General features: G+C 38.1%; 1 protein-coding gene across 1 annotated transcript in view; it reads left to right on the top strand.

The window, feature by feature from the left end:
• Positions 1-3,170: 3,170 nt before the first annotated feature.
• The window catches only part of LOC124286006, a 66,250-nt gene continuing 49,935 nt past the window's right edge, over positions 3,171-19,485 (top strand). The window contains exons 1-4 of the mRNA XM_046722323.1: positions 3,171-3,416; positions 18,151-18,494; positions 18,599-18,688; positions 19,200-19,352. Of these exons, the coding sequence (XP_046578279.1) occupies positions 18,275-18,494; positions 18,599-18,688; positions 19,200-19,352 (463 nt within the window). The 5' untranslated portion in view covers positions 3,171-3,416; positions 18,151-18,274. The remainder of the gene's footprint in view (positions 3,417-18,150; positions 18,495-18,598; positions 18,689-19,199; positions 19,353-19,485) is intronic.

Below are 19,485 nucleotides of genomic sequence, written 5' to 3'. Positions count from 1 at the left end.
ATTCATTTCGTAGATACTGTGCAGTTTCTATCACTTTAGATTCTTCTGTAGAAGTTTGTAAAACAGTGGATGAGCCAAGTTCACTTTCATCAACTGCAATGGGAAGCACAACTCTTTTTCTATAAGCCAATACGGTACAAATTTTAACTTCATTTCGAAACTGCTGAACTGACTTACTTTCATTTTTCAGTTCTGTAGCTACTTGTATAGACAACAACTTTATCAATACTATTAGAGAGTGAGTGAGTTTAGTTTTACGCCACACTCAGCAATATTCCAGCTATATGGCGGCGGTCTGTAAATAATCGAGTCTGGACCAGACAACCCAGTGATCAACAGCATGAGCATCGATCTGCGCAATTGGGAACCGATGACATGTGTCAACCAAGTCAGCGAAACTGACCACCCGATCCCGTTAGTCGCCTCTTACGACAAGATAGTCGCCATCAATACTATTAAGTCCGTCACTATTAAATGAGTTTAATAAAGTGTTTGTGACGTTTGTTTCCAAGAAAATATTATATATTCTTGCCACATCCGTCATTTACTATAATTGCCAGTCATATTTACTATCACTGCCAGTAATTTGTGTATGTTCCTGTAGTTACAACCAAAACTAAAATGTCCCCTAATTGATTCGCACAGTTTACATGTAATTGTAATGCATGATGAGAGCTCACGAAAGAGAACAGGTGTTGCATATGTTACGACATACATACCAAATTCAAGTGCATACGGTGTTTTGCCTTTCATTACTTATAATATAATAATAGCACTGTCATAAACATATCCTAATTCTTGTCAATTGTTCACATGAAATAATTCTGGTAGAAAATCGTCCCTCGCCTTCATAGGACAGAGCGGAAGACAGATTTTACACTTTTCAATTGCGCACTCAAAGGCGGGTGGGCAGAAAGATAAAAAAAGACAACAACATCAACATTCTTATGGAATGAAACACGATTTTTCCACTTTGTGGAACATGATGATTCCAGAATTGAAACTCAAGAGTTCAGTGGGAATCAGTCCATAAAGATCAAGATGTAAAACCAACAAACAACAAATAAACGTGCTGTAATCATCTACTCTGTACTAAAATTAAGGTATCATTGGGGCTCTACAAAACAGTGTGGCATTACAAGTTCAGGGGAAGTAGATACAAGGGCAGTGACTATGGCAATAACGATAATAATGGTTATCGTCACTTCTCAGCAACATCAATACAACTTGCAACTAGGGCTAGGCAGGGTATGGTCACCACACACAATGCTGGTTTTCCGGTGAAACCTAATGGGAAATGAGAGGTTATTGCTACATACACAAAAATAAGTTGCCAGAAAAATCTACACTGAGGCCTATCTTTCCATATTATATTCTCTCCATCAGAGGTTCTTGTACATTCAATGACTCAATCCACGTATATTACAAGTCTAGCACACCGCTGTTCATTGCTGACAATTTTTCATAACAGTTCTTTCACAAACTGGTTTGGAATGGCGCAAATTCATGAAACCAAATGGGTCAGTGAAAATGAAACCTTCCTGTCATACTTGTCTGTAGCTGGGGCTAAAATGGCGTTTATATTCAGACACTGAATACACCAACTACATTTGGTGGGTGCATATGGTTACGGCGTTTAATGTACGCCGTTGTTATATTGTGGCAGTGGTAGAGTTAAGCAGTCAGCAGTGTGAACGTAAAGTTAAGCATCTCAATGTTTTCCACACCCTTTTCCCTCTTATATGGCGGGATTAACGGGAGCACTTGCAAATATGTAATGACGAACCGTTTTAAAAACCTGATACGTTTATATAGTCAATGAATTCACTACAGTCTGTTTGGGACGAAATGATACCGATGAATCACAATTTAAATCCAAATCAGTTCATGAGGCTGTTCCTGCAACAGTAATACTGTGACCTTACCCTGGTAAAACTTAACACAGAAAATAAATTAAATTGATGGGTTTTTTTTTAAGTAACTTATTTTAATTTTTTTAAGTAACTTATATATTTTGGAGACAATCCTTATGAATTGTTTTACCAGAGCTGGTGTGATGTTTTTATTGCATTCTGCGATGAAATGAATGTTTAATCATAAACCGATCTGGAGTTAGATAGTGATTCATCAGTATCATTTTCACCCAAACAGACTATAGGTCAAGGTATGCATTTACCATGAATAGGTTAAAATTGTCACAGTATACCCAAGCAGGCGCGGATCCAGGATTAAGATTAAGAGGGGTGCACATAAATCGTGAAGTCCAAAGGTTAAGGTTAGGGAGAAATGCTCCTCTCTTTCATGAGAGGTTCCCCTTCAAATTTTGGGAACAAGTAATATATGTCTTGTAACAGGATATTACTCTTGTCCATTGCGAAAGAGTTTATCAGACGATTGAATATTTCTCTGCCATATAACCAATGACTACATAGAGACCACACGCCGAGAGCATTGAAGTTACATTTCTGATTAATAAACTGCAAATATATCGTTATTTGTGGTTGTTTGTAATTATCAAAGTGCATGATGTACTTCATCAATGTAAGGATGCTGTGAGCAACGGCCTCCATAGTTGTCACACCGACTCACCTTTAAACCAACATATTTCTGTACACTTAAATATTGTATACTTTCTTACTGCACCAAGTCCGTGATTTCATGAGTGGGTATTCTGCTTCCATATCCAGTTTGTATTCCACCTCTGTATAAGTGCCCACTGTCCCCGCTATATTGTACTTAAGGTGCATCAACAGTGGTGATGGGCAGCGAACCGACTTTAACTGCTGTCCATAAAACTGACCATATCAAAGCTATCGAACAGTGCTACACTAGGCATGGATGTTGCTTAAACAATTCTGATATCATGTTTGGAGGACCACAAAAGTAATCGTTCAAAAGATATGACCTAGAAAAGCCCATGCCACCAACAAAATCCTTAATTACGAGTGATGCGGAGGTTGACTTGAAAACTGTATTAGGGAGTGGCGCAAGTAACATACGGCTGAACGTGTGGAGTACATTGGCAGTGTAACAACTGAGATTGTTAGCCTGATATGAAACCCGGAATAAACATCCGTGTCGTGCAATGCGGATGAAATTCAAAAGAACGTAAATTCAGATACTGAGAACATCAGAACACGAGCTCTAAGTTAGAATAGAAAAACCGTTCAAGTTATACATTTTCATGTGTGAACTACGTCTCGAATATTGGATACCATACTCACAAGATACTGTCAACATTCATTGTCTTCGTCAGTACCACACAACGTACTTCCAACAAAGCGAAACCAATCCGTGCAAAGTTCGTATAGGCTGATAGACAGAGAGAATTTTATCAACTACAGCAACAAAGGAATCTTGGGCCCAAGACGAAAACCAGTATGCGATGTTGAGGACTGAGAGTTTCACACACAACTGTAAGTGTATCATGGTGTTTTCTCTACTTCGAGTTGAACTAGCAAATTGTAAAAGTGGGATGAATCCGAATGCAGGTATCCGTGTTTACCAGAAGAGTGGGGGGTAGGTTGAATGGTGATGTGTCCCAATGAACATGTACAGATATCACGTGGGCTTCAGATGTATCATTAAAGTAAAGTTAAAGTATGACTACAAAGGCACATTTGATATACGTCAAAGTAACCCGAGTGCAGACAGTACTATTCCCCATGTTTCAGGCCTGGGCCTGAGCACGTAAGTCCCAAAACATTCCAAGTAAATGTAAGTGTACCATCTTTTTAATAATAGTATTTTTGTCATTTTAATATAAGGCTAAAGGTGTAAATCCAGCTAGGGTCCATGCAGGTAGCAAAAGTAACGAAGTCCCTTCAGTTGTTGGCGATAAATAGCCCATTTTTACATTGTATTGTCCAAAATAGTTGTCTACTTTTAAAGAATATGTTAGCTGGTTTTAACCCATTTTGTGATAATCTATTAATTTTACTGTCCTCCGTTGACAGGGTTTTATAAACTATGTGTATTTATCATGAATATAGAATTTGTTTTAGTCACGATATGGCTGAAATATTGCCGATGTTACTTTAAATCTTAACTCACTCACTCACTCACTCAGGCCTGAGCAGAGAAGATAGAAAGAAATATGGGCACTGTGAGCTGAGAGTGAACAATGTGATTGTTTTGTGTGTTGTTTAAAGGGACACTGGTCTTGAGCATTTCCTCGTGACTGATTATTGTTTTTCCCAACCCGGATGATTTCCCAAATATCTTGACAATTTTTCGATATCTGCTGCGCCACTCCGCAAGCGACCGCCTCCGTGGTGTAGTGGTTAGAGCGTCCGCCCGGAGAGCGGAAGCTCGCAGGTTCGATCCCAGACCGCGTCATACCAACAGACGTTAAAATATGGTACTTGTTGGTCCCTGCCTGGCGCTCGGCATTAATCGGTACTACAAGGACTGGTCGGCTCGGAGTCAGTATAATGTGTCTGCTTCACTGCGGCATGGTATCTCAGTGGGCAGGCACTATAAAAACTGCTTAAGTCTGGGCTAGTACAAGCAGCCGCACTTACACATACACACGCATGCACGTCGTCATATGAGCGAAATATTCTCAAGCACGACGTTAAACCCAATTTCACATCACCCACACAGCAAGCGCAGTTGGTAGTATAAGGACGTATCCTGTCAATGATCGACAAAGACGAAATACAGTTTCTTCTTGGAATTAATTGGAAACGTAATAATCTTTTAACCCTTTTAATATTTCCAGCTACATTATCATAGCAAAAACTGGAAAAATGTTGTGCGAACTTCATCTGCAAGAAGTATAACATGTTAAGATTGAAAGATTGGTTGGTGTGTTGTTTAACGCCGCACTCAGCAATATTTTAGCCACATGGCGGCGGTCTGTCACTAATCGAGTCTGGACCAAACAACCCAGTGATCAATAGCATGAGCATTGATCTACGTAATTGGGATACGATGACATGCCAACCAATTCAGTGAGCCTGGCCACTCGATCCCGTTAGTCGCTTCATACGACAAGCATGGGTTGCTGAAACCCAATTCTAACCTGGATCCTTACCGGTTAGGATTGAAAGAAAACAAAGTCAATATACGTGATTATATTTTTGCCTTAGAATCATAGCATTATTAATTTATAATTATAGTTTTCTGCACTTTGGAACCTCATAAACAAGTACACGATCTGATTTTGTTGATTGCTACAACAAATGAAAACCAACACATATATCAAAATTAAAACCGACTAAAGTTTTAGCAATAATATCGGGCTATCGCCTTGTTAAAGGGATGTATCCATCAATATACACATAAAGGAACGATATGGGTTGATTTGCATCTGACAAAGGTACCTGTTCCATGCCATATGTCTTTTAACAGTCCAGGACCCGTGAAGATCCGGGGTAACATAAGTCTTCAGCAACCCATGCTTGCCACAATGCTTGTCGCAAGAGGCAACTAACGGGGTCGAGTGGTTTAGGCTCGCTGACTTTATCGACACATGTCATCGGTTCCCAATTGCGCAGAACGATGCTCATGCTGAGGATCACTGGATTGTCTGGTCCAGACTCGATTATTTACAGACCGCCGCCATATAGCTGGAATATTTCTGAGTGCAGCGTAAAACTAAACACTCACTCACTCACTCATTTAACAGTCCAGTATCAGTGGGAAATTCTATAAAACGTTATAACTGGTGATAGTTCGTAAACTGGTCACATGACAATGTTTCGGGTTTTTCACATCCGCATATGGTTTCATTGGTCACCCTGGATGGGCATACCTGACAGGTTTTTACATGATGTCCACCATTCTTTAAAACAATTAAATTAAATTTTTAATTGACTGACTTTGAGTGCAATGAGTTATGTTCACTAGAATTGTCTGAGTTCACTTTTGATGACTGAATGTGAGTGATGACTGATTAATTGCTCACTCAAATTAATTGACTCAACTTACATTAACATCATTAATGTAAAAATATCTTCAAATGGCAACAGACTGTATCATTTCCACAACGGCTCATGCCCAGCTAAGAAATTATTTTGTAAAGTTTTCTAGCAATGGCAAAGTGGGGTTGATTTAGTTTATACATGTATATTCAACTAAATGAAATGTGTGTCTTTAAAGTCATAGGTCTAATGACACTAAATTGTTACATGACCTGATTAATTATCAAAGGGTGAAAATGTCTATGTCTTTTTGTGTATAGCATGACTGCTGTTTCGTTTAGTGTGCCTAGTCAAAACTCCGATGTATCATCGGAAGTGAACAAAGGTTTGAAATGAAAATAGAAACAAACAATCAAACCTGACCGGACATCACAAATCACAAATTTCTGTTATGCTAGGAGTTGTTGTATATGTAGGGATACACATTTCCGTGTGCATTTGTATTGTCAGCTAAGCCCGAAATAGAAATCATCGTTGATGTACGTTCGCCAGTTAAGCATTACAACATGAGTAACTTGAACACAACAGCAGATTTTTGTATGACGGAAACTTTTGTTATGGTGGCGGTTTAACCGAGACCGCGGTACAGGGCGTTATTGAGAGAGATGTCTGTATTATAGTCAGACACAGTGCTTGAATGTCGTAGAACTCTCTGGTGCAGACATAGAGAATATTACAAAAGCAAGTGTGCCATACCACTTATACGAAACGAGAGGGAAATTATGTATACTATTGCACCAGCGACAGCGCAGGCAATACATAATTGTGCACGAGTTGGATGAGTTTTATTATCCGTTTTATCCATGTACATTTGTGTAGTAAAACACGGTAAGCAAGTTTGACGGCCCTCTTCAGTGACGTCACAGACGACGAAATACAGAAAAAATGGTTGCAAGGTGATATGTGCATTTATAATTTCACAGGAGATCGAGGCAAAGTAGTTATTTAAAAAAGCGACGGGTCATTATCATAGGATATTGTTTGAGAGCGGGAATGCAAGTTGCTGTACATGAATGCTTTACAACATATCGCAGCATTTTCCAATACGAGGGTTTATTTTTAAAGTGTAATTCAGTTATAAAATCATCAAGATTGGAATAAAAGTTCTCTTTTGCATTGTATTTCATGTTGTTTACTTTATTTTCTGTTTCTTATACAATCGAATATCTCTTTCACTGTCAGTTCTTTTGCTTTCTTTCTCATTCTATCCCATTTTCTGCATTCCCGTCTCAACTGAGTATCTAACCAAGGCTTATCATCAGGACGAATCGTTATAGTTTTAGATCGTACACGTGATCTAACATATCCTGTGAAAACATCGTGAAAGACTTTACATGCATCATCAACACAATCACATTTGTTAAAAATATCAAACCAATCAGTATTTTCGATAAGATTGTTAAGTTTATCGTATTTACCAGTTTTGTAACACCATACTTGTCTAGTAAAACACATTTTGGTGCTGACAGTTATGTCTAACGAAATATAAGTTCCTCTATGATCACTAACTTTCTTATCCGATTCAACAACACCGCTGTCTCGAACAGATATGTCCTCACTTACTATCACAGGGTCTATTAGCGTAGCAGTGGTTCTAGTCACTCTAGTAGGTTCTTTTATAACATTGTATAGATCTTTTCGTTCCATTAAGTTCTCACCATTTAATTGTTTACTTGACACAAATTTTCGTTTATATCTCCAACAATCGTTATCGTACTGGATGCATCTAAGGCTGTTTCTACACTTTGATCTAAACGTTGCCAAAATCTATAGTAATACTCAGGTCTGTATACAACACTTAATATTAAAGTTTTTTGTGGAAGAAATAGCTTGATCCAAATCGTTTCGCGATGAATATTTTCTAAATCTACCATCCTTTTAAATGGACATGTCATGACCCCTCCACCAAAGGCGTTTGTATCTTTTCTGACCGGTTCGTGAAAATTATCCCATAAAAGATCTGTGCTGCTTACAGTCTACCCCAGGTGTGTTTCGGTAAAACAGACAATGTGATAGTCAGAGAAAACTCCACTCAAATAATGTAACTTGTTGCGCACACTTCGTGTATTTAAGTGAAATATATCAAGTGCTTGTTCAGAGTCATGGTTAAATGGGCCTTGATTGGTCTCCACGTCCCCTGCAAGCAGTAGCAAACAATGGGAGGACCAAAGCTATGTTGGCATTATGTAACCGGCATTGTAGAAAGCAAAGAAATGTATACACATATAATAGCCATCAAAGTGTCTTGTGGAAGTCACGATAACACAGGCTAGGGTGTGAGAACTGTTTATTTGCTGATGACAAACTGATGACAAACTGATGACAAACTGACGACAAACTGACACCCTGTAACAAGGAATGAGATAAGAAGAATACAGTTCATCTCACAATCTGACAAATAAAAGCAACAATTCTACATAATCATAAGTGATACAGACATCACTACTTTATATAAGCTTGACATATTGCGGTCGTTGAAGTTACACATACAATACGAATATGGCATGACATGCATGATGTTATGTTCAATTAATTATACCATACAAATATATATAAACATATGTACCTTGTGATTCCCACGGGGGTGTTGTTGTCCGTATTCAAGATATCTTGTACGAACCTGTTCATGATATAAAACATACCATGAGTACTAATCTATTTACACATCTAAATAATCCATCTTAACTATTATCAATTCAGTAATAAACAATACAAATTACTGCCAGATAACCAAAACCACACATACAATCAGATATGGTATTTCTTATATACATACACTCAACATACACACACACAAAGTATATGTGACATGTTTAAACATAACATTAATCTGATATAGATATATTTACATGTAGTGATTTATACATTACTATGCCATAAAAAGAACATAATAGTAACTAACCCTTTTAATTTCTGGTCCTGTGTCTCTCCAAGTGTCCAAGTGCAAGTTGTAAGTGCCAGTGACCAGAATGCATATGTGGAAAACAAAGGGTTTGAAAGTGGGACACCTAATTCAAAATTAGCCAATCATTAAAATACCTGGGCTTATACTTTGATTGCTAACTGATCTACCCGACACTGAAGTGGACTTACCCAATGAAATTACTTAACAAAAGAAATGAGCTTTAATGATACTAGTTTAGTTGCAACTGCTTAAATATCTTATGCAGCCTGAAATAAGAGATTTGATTATTCATAAATCAGTGAAGATGTCTGGTTCATATATCTGAAATTAATACAATAAATAGTTATTAATTACTGTATTGCCTGAAATATACAAATGACATTATTTTAAACATGTTAAAGTAAAACAGCAAAATGATCAAACAAAATCACTATGTACAGACTTAAACTCTACCACACTAGGAGGATGAATCATATATATTTCAACCATGGCACCCCCACTGAAAAAACGTACACAAGAATCTGACGATTCGTCGTCTTCAGAAGATGAGGTCAAAACAACTTTCAGCAACGCTGATAATTGGCCTCGATTCCTGGTAATGTGTGCGGCTGATGGTGGCCCTCTCAAGTTAAATCCCTTTGCCGTATCAAAGAGCATAGAGGGTTTGGCTGGAAAGGTAAAAGAAATAAAAAAAGTTGCGATCTGGTTCCTTGTTAATTGACAGCAGGAAAGAAATCCAATCAAAGATTCTCCGAAAAAAACACATTATTAGCTAATGTTCCTGTGGAGGTGTCCCCTTACAGGACATTAAATCATAGCAAAGGCATCGTCCGTGATATTGGACGTTGCCTTTCAGACATGAGTGAACATGACATTGTCACAGAATTACATTCTCAAGGCGTTACTCATGTCAAACGCTTCACTGCTAAAAGGAACAATGAACTCTTCCAAACAAATACCAGCACACCCACAATCACTGAAAGCAGGTTATTGCAGCTTTAAGGTTGATACTTTTATCCCCAATCCATTAAGATGTTATTCTTGCCAGAAATATGGTCACGGCTCCAAGTCTTGCAACAATCCAGCAGCATGACAACGAGTTGCTTGAGCCTGCGAAGACAGTAACCTGTGTGATAAAACACATGTTGGTGTCAACTGTGCTGGTTGCCATCCCTCTTCATCCAAGGAATGTCCTTCCTGGAAGTTGCAGTCCAAAATATCGCGAGTGAAACATGAGCCAAACGTGTCATTTTTCGAAGCAAAGTAGATTGTTCTTTCACAAGAACAATCAGGTCCGACTTATGCTACCATTAATACAAACACCAAAGGTAAATTACTCGAGGAATATATTTCCAATACTGATTTATGCATTTATAATGACGGCTCAAATACGTATTTACATCCTGGCACAGGAAACTATTCAGCTCTTGATTTGTCTATTACTGACTCCAACCTACTGAGTGAATTTGAATGGTCAGTCCACGATAATCTCTGTGGTAGTGACCATTTCCCAACAATACTAAATGCCGTGAATCCATCTGATGTTCCTCCATCATCGAGATGGAAATTTAAAAAAGGCTAACTGGCCTTTATATAAAATTCTCTGTGCTGACAAACTAAAACCTGCTGCTTTTAATGATATTCCTGATGCCATAAAATATTTTTCAGATGAACTTAATAAGATAGCTGACGAGTGTATCCCAAAGTCCTCTGCAATTCCACACGTACGAAAACCATGGTTTAACGATGAATGCAAACAGGCTAGGAAGGCACGGAAGAAAGCTGAGCATTATTTCCGTCGCCCTTCTATGGTCCAAAATTTAGATAAATTTAGAATTTTAAACGCTAAAGCACGGCGTACTTTCAAGCAAAGTAAACGCCACTCTTGGCGAAAGTATGTATCAAAAATAAATTCACGCACGCCGATATCAAAGATGTGGAATATGATCCAGAAAATCACAGGAAAGGGGGTCTAAATCTAGCATTCACCATCTGAAAGATGGGAACCAATTATTAACTAATAAATCTGATATTGCAAATAAGCTTGGTGAGACGTTGGCCAAACATTCTTCCTCATCTAATTATGTACCTGAATTCCAAAAATATCAAAAAACAGCAAGAAAAGAAATCTATTAATTTCAATTCGGAAAACGGGGAAGACTACAATGAAACCTTTTCGATACATGAACTTCATACTGCTCTTGATCAGGCTCACAATACTGCTTCAGGAGCTGATAACATACATTATCAACTCCTGAAGCATTTACCTGAATCATCTTTGGAGACGCTCTTACATATTTTTGATGACATTTGGACATCTGGAAAATTTCCTTCCTCATGGCGTGATGCTATTATTGTTCCCATACCTAAACCTGGACGGGATCATACAGATCCCTCAAATTTTAGACCAATTTCACTGAATAGCTGCGTTTTCAAAACCATGGATAGCATGATCAACAATCGACTTGTTTGGTACTTGGAAACCAATAACCTTATAACTAATACACTATGTGGTTTCCGTAAAAACCGTAGTACCATCGATCATTTAGTGCGTTTAGAATCTTTTGTGAAAAATGCCATAATTAATAAACAACATACAGTGTCGAGATTTTTCGATCTAGAAAAAGCATACGACACGACATGGAAACATGGGATTTTAAAAGATTTACATGCCTTTGGATTACGAGGCCGTTTGCCTCAATTTATATCCAACTTTTTAAAAGACTGGCAAATTCAAGTCGGAGTGGGTTCAACCCTGTCTGACCATTACAATCAGGATCAGGGTGTCCCGCAAGGCAGTATTTTGTCTGTAACATTGTTTAGTATCAAGATCAACAGTTTATCAAAGGTTTTAAATGATTCAATTGGTGGATCACTTTTTGTGGATGCTTTTAATATTTCCTGTCGTGATAAAAATATGCATACCATTGAACAGCAATTGCAGATGTGGTTAAACAAAATAATTAAATGGTGTCTTGAAAATGGCTTTCAATTTTCTGAATCCAAAACTAATTGTATACATTTCTGCAGTAAATACAAACCGCATAAGGACCCTGAACTATCTCTAAATGGCATACCCATCAAAGTTGTGAAGGAGGCCAAGTTCTTGGGTGTTATTGTCGATTCACATTTAACCTTTCTACCTCATATTAAATCCCTTAAATCTAAATGCCTTAAGGCCCTTGATTTGTTTAAAGTTGTTTCCAACTCAAAGTGGGGTGGGGATCAAGGTACCATCCTCCACCTATATCGGGGCGGTGGGGTAGCCTAGTGGTTAAAGCGTTGACTGGTCGCGTCGAAGACCCGGGTTCGAATCCCCACATGGGTACAATGTGTGAAGCCCATTTCTGGTGTCCCCCGCCGTGATGTTGGTGGAATATTGCTAAAAGCGGCGTAAAACCAAACTCAGTCACTCAGTCAATCCGCCTATATCGATCATTGGTCCGCTCGAAACTTGATTATGGCTCCATCGTATATGGTAGAGCCTGCAACAGCAACCTCAAACTACTTGATTCTGTCCACCACCAAGGCCTTAGACTTTGTCTTCGGTCCTTTAGAACCTCTCCTGTTGACAGTCTCTATGTCGAGGCAGATGAGCCTTCTCTTGCACAACGCCGTATAAAATTATCATTACGTGAGTATATAACAAAACTTTATCCTAACGAGTCTAACCCTGCCTTTAACCGTGTCTTTAATCCTCTTTATGAGGATTTGTACAACAAAAAGCCTTCTCTTGTTCCGCCTCTTGGTTTAAGAATTAAACCATGCATTTCTGCTGCCAGCATTGAGCTGGAAATTATATCTCCTTCTCGTCTTCTTTCTTCTCCGCCTTGGCAACTGGTGAGGCCTGAAGTTGACCTAACTCTGAAAAAGTTTAAGAAATCTGAAACTAATGAATTACAATATAAACAAGAATATAATCAATTAAAAAATAAATTTAATACTTACAAATCCTTATTTACAGATGGGTCCAAGAATGGTGGCGCGGTGGCATGTGCCACTGTCATTGGATCCAGAACAATATCTTCTCGACTACCAAACAACTGCTGTATTTTCACAGCAGAAGCAAACGCCATATTAACAGCTCTTAAATATATTAATAAACACCGTAAATATAAACAACACATAATCTTTTCCTATTCTCTTTCATGTCTTCAGGCTATTAAAAATCTTTCTTGTAACCATCCACTTTTATTAGAAATTATTGAATTGTATAATGAGCTTGCTACTGGCCAATGCGACATCGTCTTTTGTTGGTTACCCAGACACGTTGGCATTTCTGGGAACACAATGGCCGATCTTGCTGCTAAGGCAGCAATCAACAAATCTGTGACACCACTTCTTATCCTATACTCTGATTACAAAGCTGCTATTAGATCTTATATCCGTGATCTGATGCAAAAGAAGTGGGACACCCAAGTAAGTATCAATAAATTACATGCAATAAAAACCAACTATCGGTTACACCTACTTGGGTTGCCAGTCCAGATTTGAAGAGGTCATTATGCGACTATGTCGCATTGGCCATACAAGATATACTCATGAGTACCTTTGAAAAAGGTGAGGATCCTCCGTTGTGTTTCCCTTGTGATGAAAGAATCACGGTCAAGCATGTCCTGCTTGACCGTGTTGAATATTCCATCTCAAGGAATATCTAATTCAAATCACAAACTATGAAGGATCTTTTTAGTAATATAACTTCTCATTTAATAATGGCATTTTAAAAAAACTTGTGACAGATTTGTAAATAGATACATATTTTATTATTGGTGGTTTAGATTAGTAAATGAGATTGTAGGTGGCTGTACTCTCAAACGGGGGTGAAGTAGCTTTAAATTATTGTCCTCCTGAGAGGGTACGTAAGTCCCAAAACATTCAAAGGAAATTTAAATTTACCAGCGGTTTTAATTCTAGTATTTGTGTTATTTTAAATTTCGGCTTAATCTTCCTACCATCGCCAGTGGCTGAAGGGATGATACATATCCAGCTAGGGTCCATGCAGGTAGCAAAAGTAATGTAAGTCCCCATGGTACCTAGTTTGGTGATCTACCTTCAGTTGTTGGCCATCAAAAGCCAGTTTTTATATTGTATTGTCAAAATAGTGCTATTAGATTTAACTCTCCACACTAGTTTTAGTTGTAATTGTGATATTCTAGTTGTTTTACTGTCCTTCGTCGACAGGTTTTTTATGATATACATATCTTCCGTTTCAATGTTACATGTTCTCGTATGTTCACTAGAATTGTCTGAGTTCACTTTTGATGATTAAATGTGATTGATGACTGATTAATTGTTCACTCCAATTGATTGACTCAACTTACATAAATATCAATAATGTAACAATATCTTCAAATGGCAACAGACTGTATCATTTCCACAATGGTTCGTGCCCAGTTAAGAAGTTATTTTTAAAAGTTTTCTAGCAATGGCAAAGTGGGGTTGATTAAGTTAAATATTCAACTAAATGAAATGTGTGTCTTTAAAGTCATAGGTCAAATGACACCACATTGTTACATAGGGCTGCACGGTATACCGGTAAACCGCAATACGACATTACAACATTGTAACAATTACGTATCGCGATACGTTTATGATGTACTGGTATACCGACAAAGATTTATTTGTTCAATTTTAATCCATTCAACACCGCAGGTAAGACTTCTGCCCGCATACCCCCTTAATGTTAATGGCGAGGGAAAAAATATAGATCTATATTCAGTTAATATGGAAGGTGGTGGGTGGGGATTGGGCGGCAGTTTTTCCAAACGATTGGCAACGGGTCCACTAAAATACTGGCAAAGATCAAAGTATCGATGTTTCGAGGAAATCATTAAAACTGAATAAACTAATGAATAATATCTACAGTTTTCATAAAAGTTGTCAGACGTACATCTAAGTTCCTATCTCCATATTTTTGTGTGCGATCATGTTATGCAAGTCAAGTGACATGTCGGCTGTGTACCATTGTGTAAAGGGAAAGTGAATTGTAATAACAAGTGTATGGGCATGTGTATGCACAGGCATGTTGCCTATACACCTGTTGTCAAAATTCTCTTTCCTTTTTACTCAATGGTGGTTTGTCGTTTTATAATATCAATGATTTTGACTCAGTATGGTTTCTTTTGCCCGTTAGTTTAGTATGGGTGGTTTGATGGAGGACATGGTATAAGCTAGTTTCCGTTGATTTTGTCATATATATGAAATAAGAAATCATACATTTATCTGTGTTAACTTTCCCTTGGACAGCAGTTACCATTAAAAGAAAGACTTGTTGAAAGTTTTTATAGTAAAGTGTAGGGCTGGTAATATTTGGAAATGGCTGGTGACATACAAAATCCACTAGCGCGGAGAACTTGTGGATCCCTGCTGTTTTAACATAAAAAATAAACAGAAGAATGTTCTGGTTTTTCCTTTTTCTTGCTTTGAAAGAAGTTATACAATGCACAATTGTTACTCGCATATATACTGTGATTCAATTGCAAGGTAAAAAAATATGACAAGTGGACAGATCTCAATAACTGTTCTTTCACAATATATCGCAATATGTATCGCAATACAGAAGAGTGTATAGCAATACATCGCAATACGAACTTTGGGGCAATACGCATAATATATGACACTGGTTATGTTTCACCATGTGTGTTATAAAACATTATAACTATTTCTGGCAATTTGTGTGTATTTAAGGGGAGCTACATGCCTCCCCAGAATAGAAGCTTTCCGTTAAATGAACCGTGGAATGTTAACAGGCAATATATAAATATTGTTGAAAAACTGGAAGAAATTAATCATAGAGATAGCTTGTATATTTAGAAATGAAGTTATGGTTCATTCGAATGGTGATTCAAATGGGTTTTATCCTTTGCCCCAACAACGTCGTATTGACTTTTCCATACCCAGAAGACCACATGAAATATGTCAGCAATACCAGAAAGGATGTTTCCATGGGGGTCAAAACTTAATAAGGCGATAATATATACTACTATATGCCATCTCCGAATAGATATAAAGAGTTACGTGTTCCCGTATTAAACTATGTTATCGGTAGCAACATTGTATGCAGCAAAAACGTCTGTTTTCTAATGAGGTTATTGTTAACACATGGCGAGAAGATCTAGTTTGTTGTGGAAGATAAGGTCTTATTTCAATCATTTTCTCAAATAAAACCTTGGATTTATATTATTTGCAATTTTTTAATTCACATTATAACCGCATCATTTTCCCTGGTATATTTCCCCGCTTATATAGTCTAAATATCTTTTTCAGCAATTTTCATACTTTGGACGACTAGTCTACGCTGTTCTAGAATATTCCAGGTTACACTTGACCCCTAAAAGAGTCTAAATATAGTGACTTCCACACCACTGCTTACATTATGAAGTAATACCTTGCTGACAACTGATTGTTTAGATACATAATCTTCTTAAGATCAACAGCTTGTTCAGCTTGGCCTGATCAAGTGAATGGTAATGAATTGTTGACCTTGTCACAACTGGTTGGGTCTATTATTGTCTACATTTGTCAGTTGATTGGTGTAAACGTGTGGACTGATTGCTGTACCCATGTTGAAAATTTGGAAAGCGACTACTTGGACAGAAATATTGCAGTTTAACATGAAATAGAAAAAGTGATAATTGAACCGGGTGTAGAGAGTGATAGCGGGAGTGAATCGGATTGTGAAAGTAACTGACGTATGTACGTTGTAAAGTTAGTAAACCAAACTAAATAGCATATGACTGTTTAAACAATTCAATTAAAACATGAAATGATTTTCAGATGTGTTGTTTTCCGGGACAGCTTCTGTAATGCCTCCATATATGCATGCTTCGCAAGAAGGCAACATTAACAACATTCTCTGCTCCCCTATTAAAGAAGATAACCGACCTGCCGTTTGTGTCATTTCACCTCCCGTGTCATGCAAATGTAGAGTAGTTCAGGTCAAGCTAAACAAGCTGTAATGAACCTAACCAGAAACAATGTAATACAGTTACATCACTGTTTCACAGTAAACTACAGTAAGAAAGTAACATTGTTTATGGATAACAACTTATTTTATTATATATGATGCGACGTTTCGGTATGGATTCTTATAAGAGTGAAGTACTACAGCACAGAACAGACTTATATACATGAACAGGGATTAAGTAATAACAACATGTAGGTATGAATCAAGGGGATTAACAACAACAACAACAAGACTCGGTGGTAATAATGTAGTGATAATAGGAGGAAGCCAATGGTCCTAGAGGCAGAAACAAAATATACATGGCTGATGAGATTAATTAGCAATGATAGCTGGAGTGCTAATCTGTTGTTTTTATCAGTTCATTGTATGCAGAAGGGATGAGATATCCCTCGTCTCTGTTGATTGAGGGCTTGTGTCTCCGGATTTGAACTGCTTCTACAGGTTTTCTTTTGGCGAAGTCCTGGTAGTTTTTCGATAATATCACTACATTGTCCCAAATTATGTTGTGATTGGGACAGTTGATGATGTGGTCTGATATTGCTGATTTTCTGTCAGATTTAGTGGTAGATGATAAGTGTTCTTTGATTCTGATATTTATGGGCCGGGAGGTTGTCTGTTCTGTGCTGTAGTACTTCACTCTTGTCTGTTCTGTGCTGTAGTACTTCACTCCAGTCTGTTCTGTGCTGTAGTACTTCACTCTTGTCTGTTCTGTGCTGTAGTACTTCACTCTTGTCTGTTCTGTGCTGTAGTACTTCACTCTTGTCTGTTCTGTGCTGTAGTACTTCACTCTTGTCTGTTCTGTGCTGTAGTACTTCACTCTTGTCTGTTCTGTGCTGTAGTACTTCACTCCTGTCTGTTCTGTGCTGTAGTACTTCACTCTTGTCTGTTCTGTGCTGTAGTACTTCACTCCTGTCTGTTCTGTGCTGTAGTACTTCACTGTCTGTTCTGTGCTGTAGTACTTCACTCCTGTCTGTTCTGTGCTGTAGTACTTCACTCTTGTCTGTTCTGTGCTGTAGTACTTCACTCTTGCTTGACAACGGTATAAGAATCCATACCGAAACGTCGCATCATATATAATAAAAGAAGTTGTTATCCATAAACAATCTCACTTTCTTATTAGTCACCAACTTCTAAATGCCAATCAAACAGAGTAAACTACAGTAGAAGATACCAAATCTTAATGATACATGCATCAAATGTTTCTTACGCACACTTACTGGGTCATTTTGATTTCTTTGAACTAAATACATGCACTCGATCCTCTTAAAATTGTGAAGTCACCTGATTGCTGCCTGAGACATGCCAACATACCTATTGGGTTATTACTTGTGTCTTGTATAATTGAATTCCAGAATCAGGTAATGGAACATGTTGCAAAATGAGCTCACCCTCTCCAAGACTCTGATGGTGCCGACAGCGATGACACAGGGGAGGTTACACCAGGCCTATATTACTCGATGAGCGATTCAGGAAGTGATGTTGCCGAGGAGGAGAAGGAAGGGGAGGACAAGGAAGAGAAGGAGGAGACGCTTCGTATCAGCAATGATTTTGATCCTGCCTTTGGAGGCTATATATCACAGAAACAGCCACCACAAAACGGAAACACGTAAGGACACAGATGTTATTCATCAAAACGACGATGGACGAACGAATATGTCTCCATCGCCTCTGCAGGGAGCTGTGTCACTGACACAAGGTGAGTTTGTGCGAAGGATTTGAAATAACTCATTGATTCTCCATAAACAATTGACCGTATTTCTGTATATTATCTTTTAAAACACCTGTGTTGTTCTATTGCAGGTGAAACGCAAGACTTGTCGCTTGCTATAGCAGAAACAGTCAGCAACGCCATGTCATCAGTGAATACCAAACAGCAAGTAACACATATACGTAGGTATAAGTTTTGATTATATGTCAATATGTCAATACATATCATACTTATATAGTAGATTCAGGAAGGTTTGATTCAATTATGGTTGCAGTTATGGATGTGTAAATGTGTTAAAACATCAAAGACTGGCTATGCACTGAGCGCAGCTGCCCTCTCGGGAAATAGAAACAACAAGTGGCATGCTACCCCACATCACTTTGTTACAATACACGTTACATTTTAAGGGAAAATGTGTGTCAGTTTGATGCGAAACCTACACACACGCACGATCTGTCAAAGCTTAACACTGGGAGAAAGAAACAGATATATTTGTCGTTTTCCTTCATCCCATTAGCACATGTGTAGCAAGATACCATGCGAATCGACGTAGGGAGGGTGTTCAGAGTAATATATGAGAAACAAACACCAACAACAGGGTGTCTTACGTTTACATTTGGATGTCTATGTACGTATCCCGTGTTCCAGTCATCCACACGGAGCAACCACTGACGCCCTACTCTCTTCTTTCAGATATCAACAACCCACAGCTCAACTTGACAAAGACGACTGAGGTGGCCAATCTTACCGCACACAATGTATCCATGGGTGGTCAACAGGTGATCCAGCCATCAACATCCAGTGACGGTGCTGAAAGCCAGCAGAAGACAAAGAACAGACCAACAGGTAAAACGATACATTTTGGAATATATTGCAATTTTTTTATTGATGTTAAATGAAAGGCCCGAAATGATCGTATCAAGATGCAATGTGAAAGTAGCATTGTCCTCTGTTCTTCTCTCATAAGACGGTTAGTCTT

The sequence above is a fragment of the Haliotis rubra genome, unplaced genomic scaffold, assembly GCF_003918875.1.
Source record: "Haliotis rubra isolate DU_JTF1 unplaced genomic scaffold, ASM391887v1 Scf372, whole genome shotgun sequence".
In the NCBI taxonomy this organism is placed as follows: Eukaryota; Metazoa; Mollusca; class Gastropoda; order Lepetellida; family Haliotidae; genus Haliotis; species Haliotis rubra.
The sequence above is the reverse complement of the archived record's forward strand: the minus strand, read 5'-3'. Positions and strand labels throughout refer to the sequence as shown.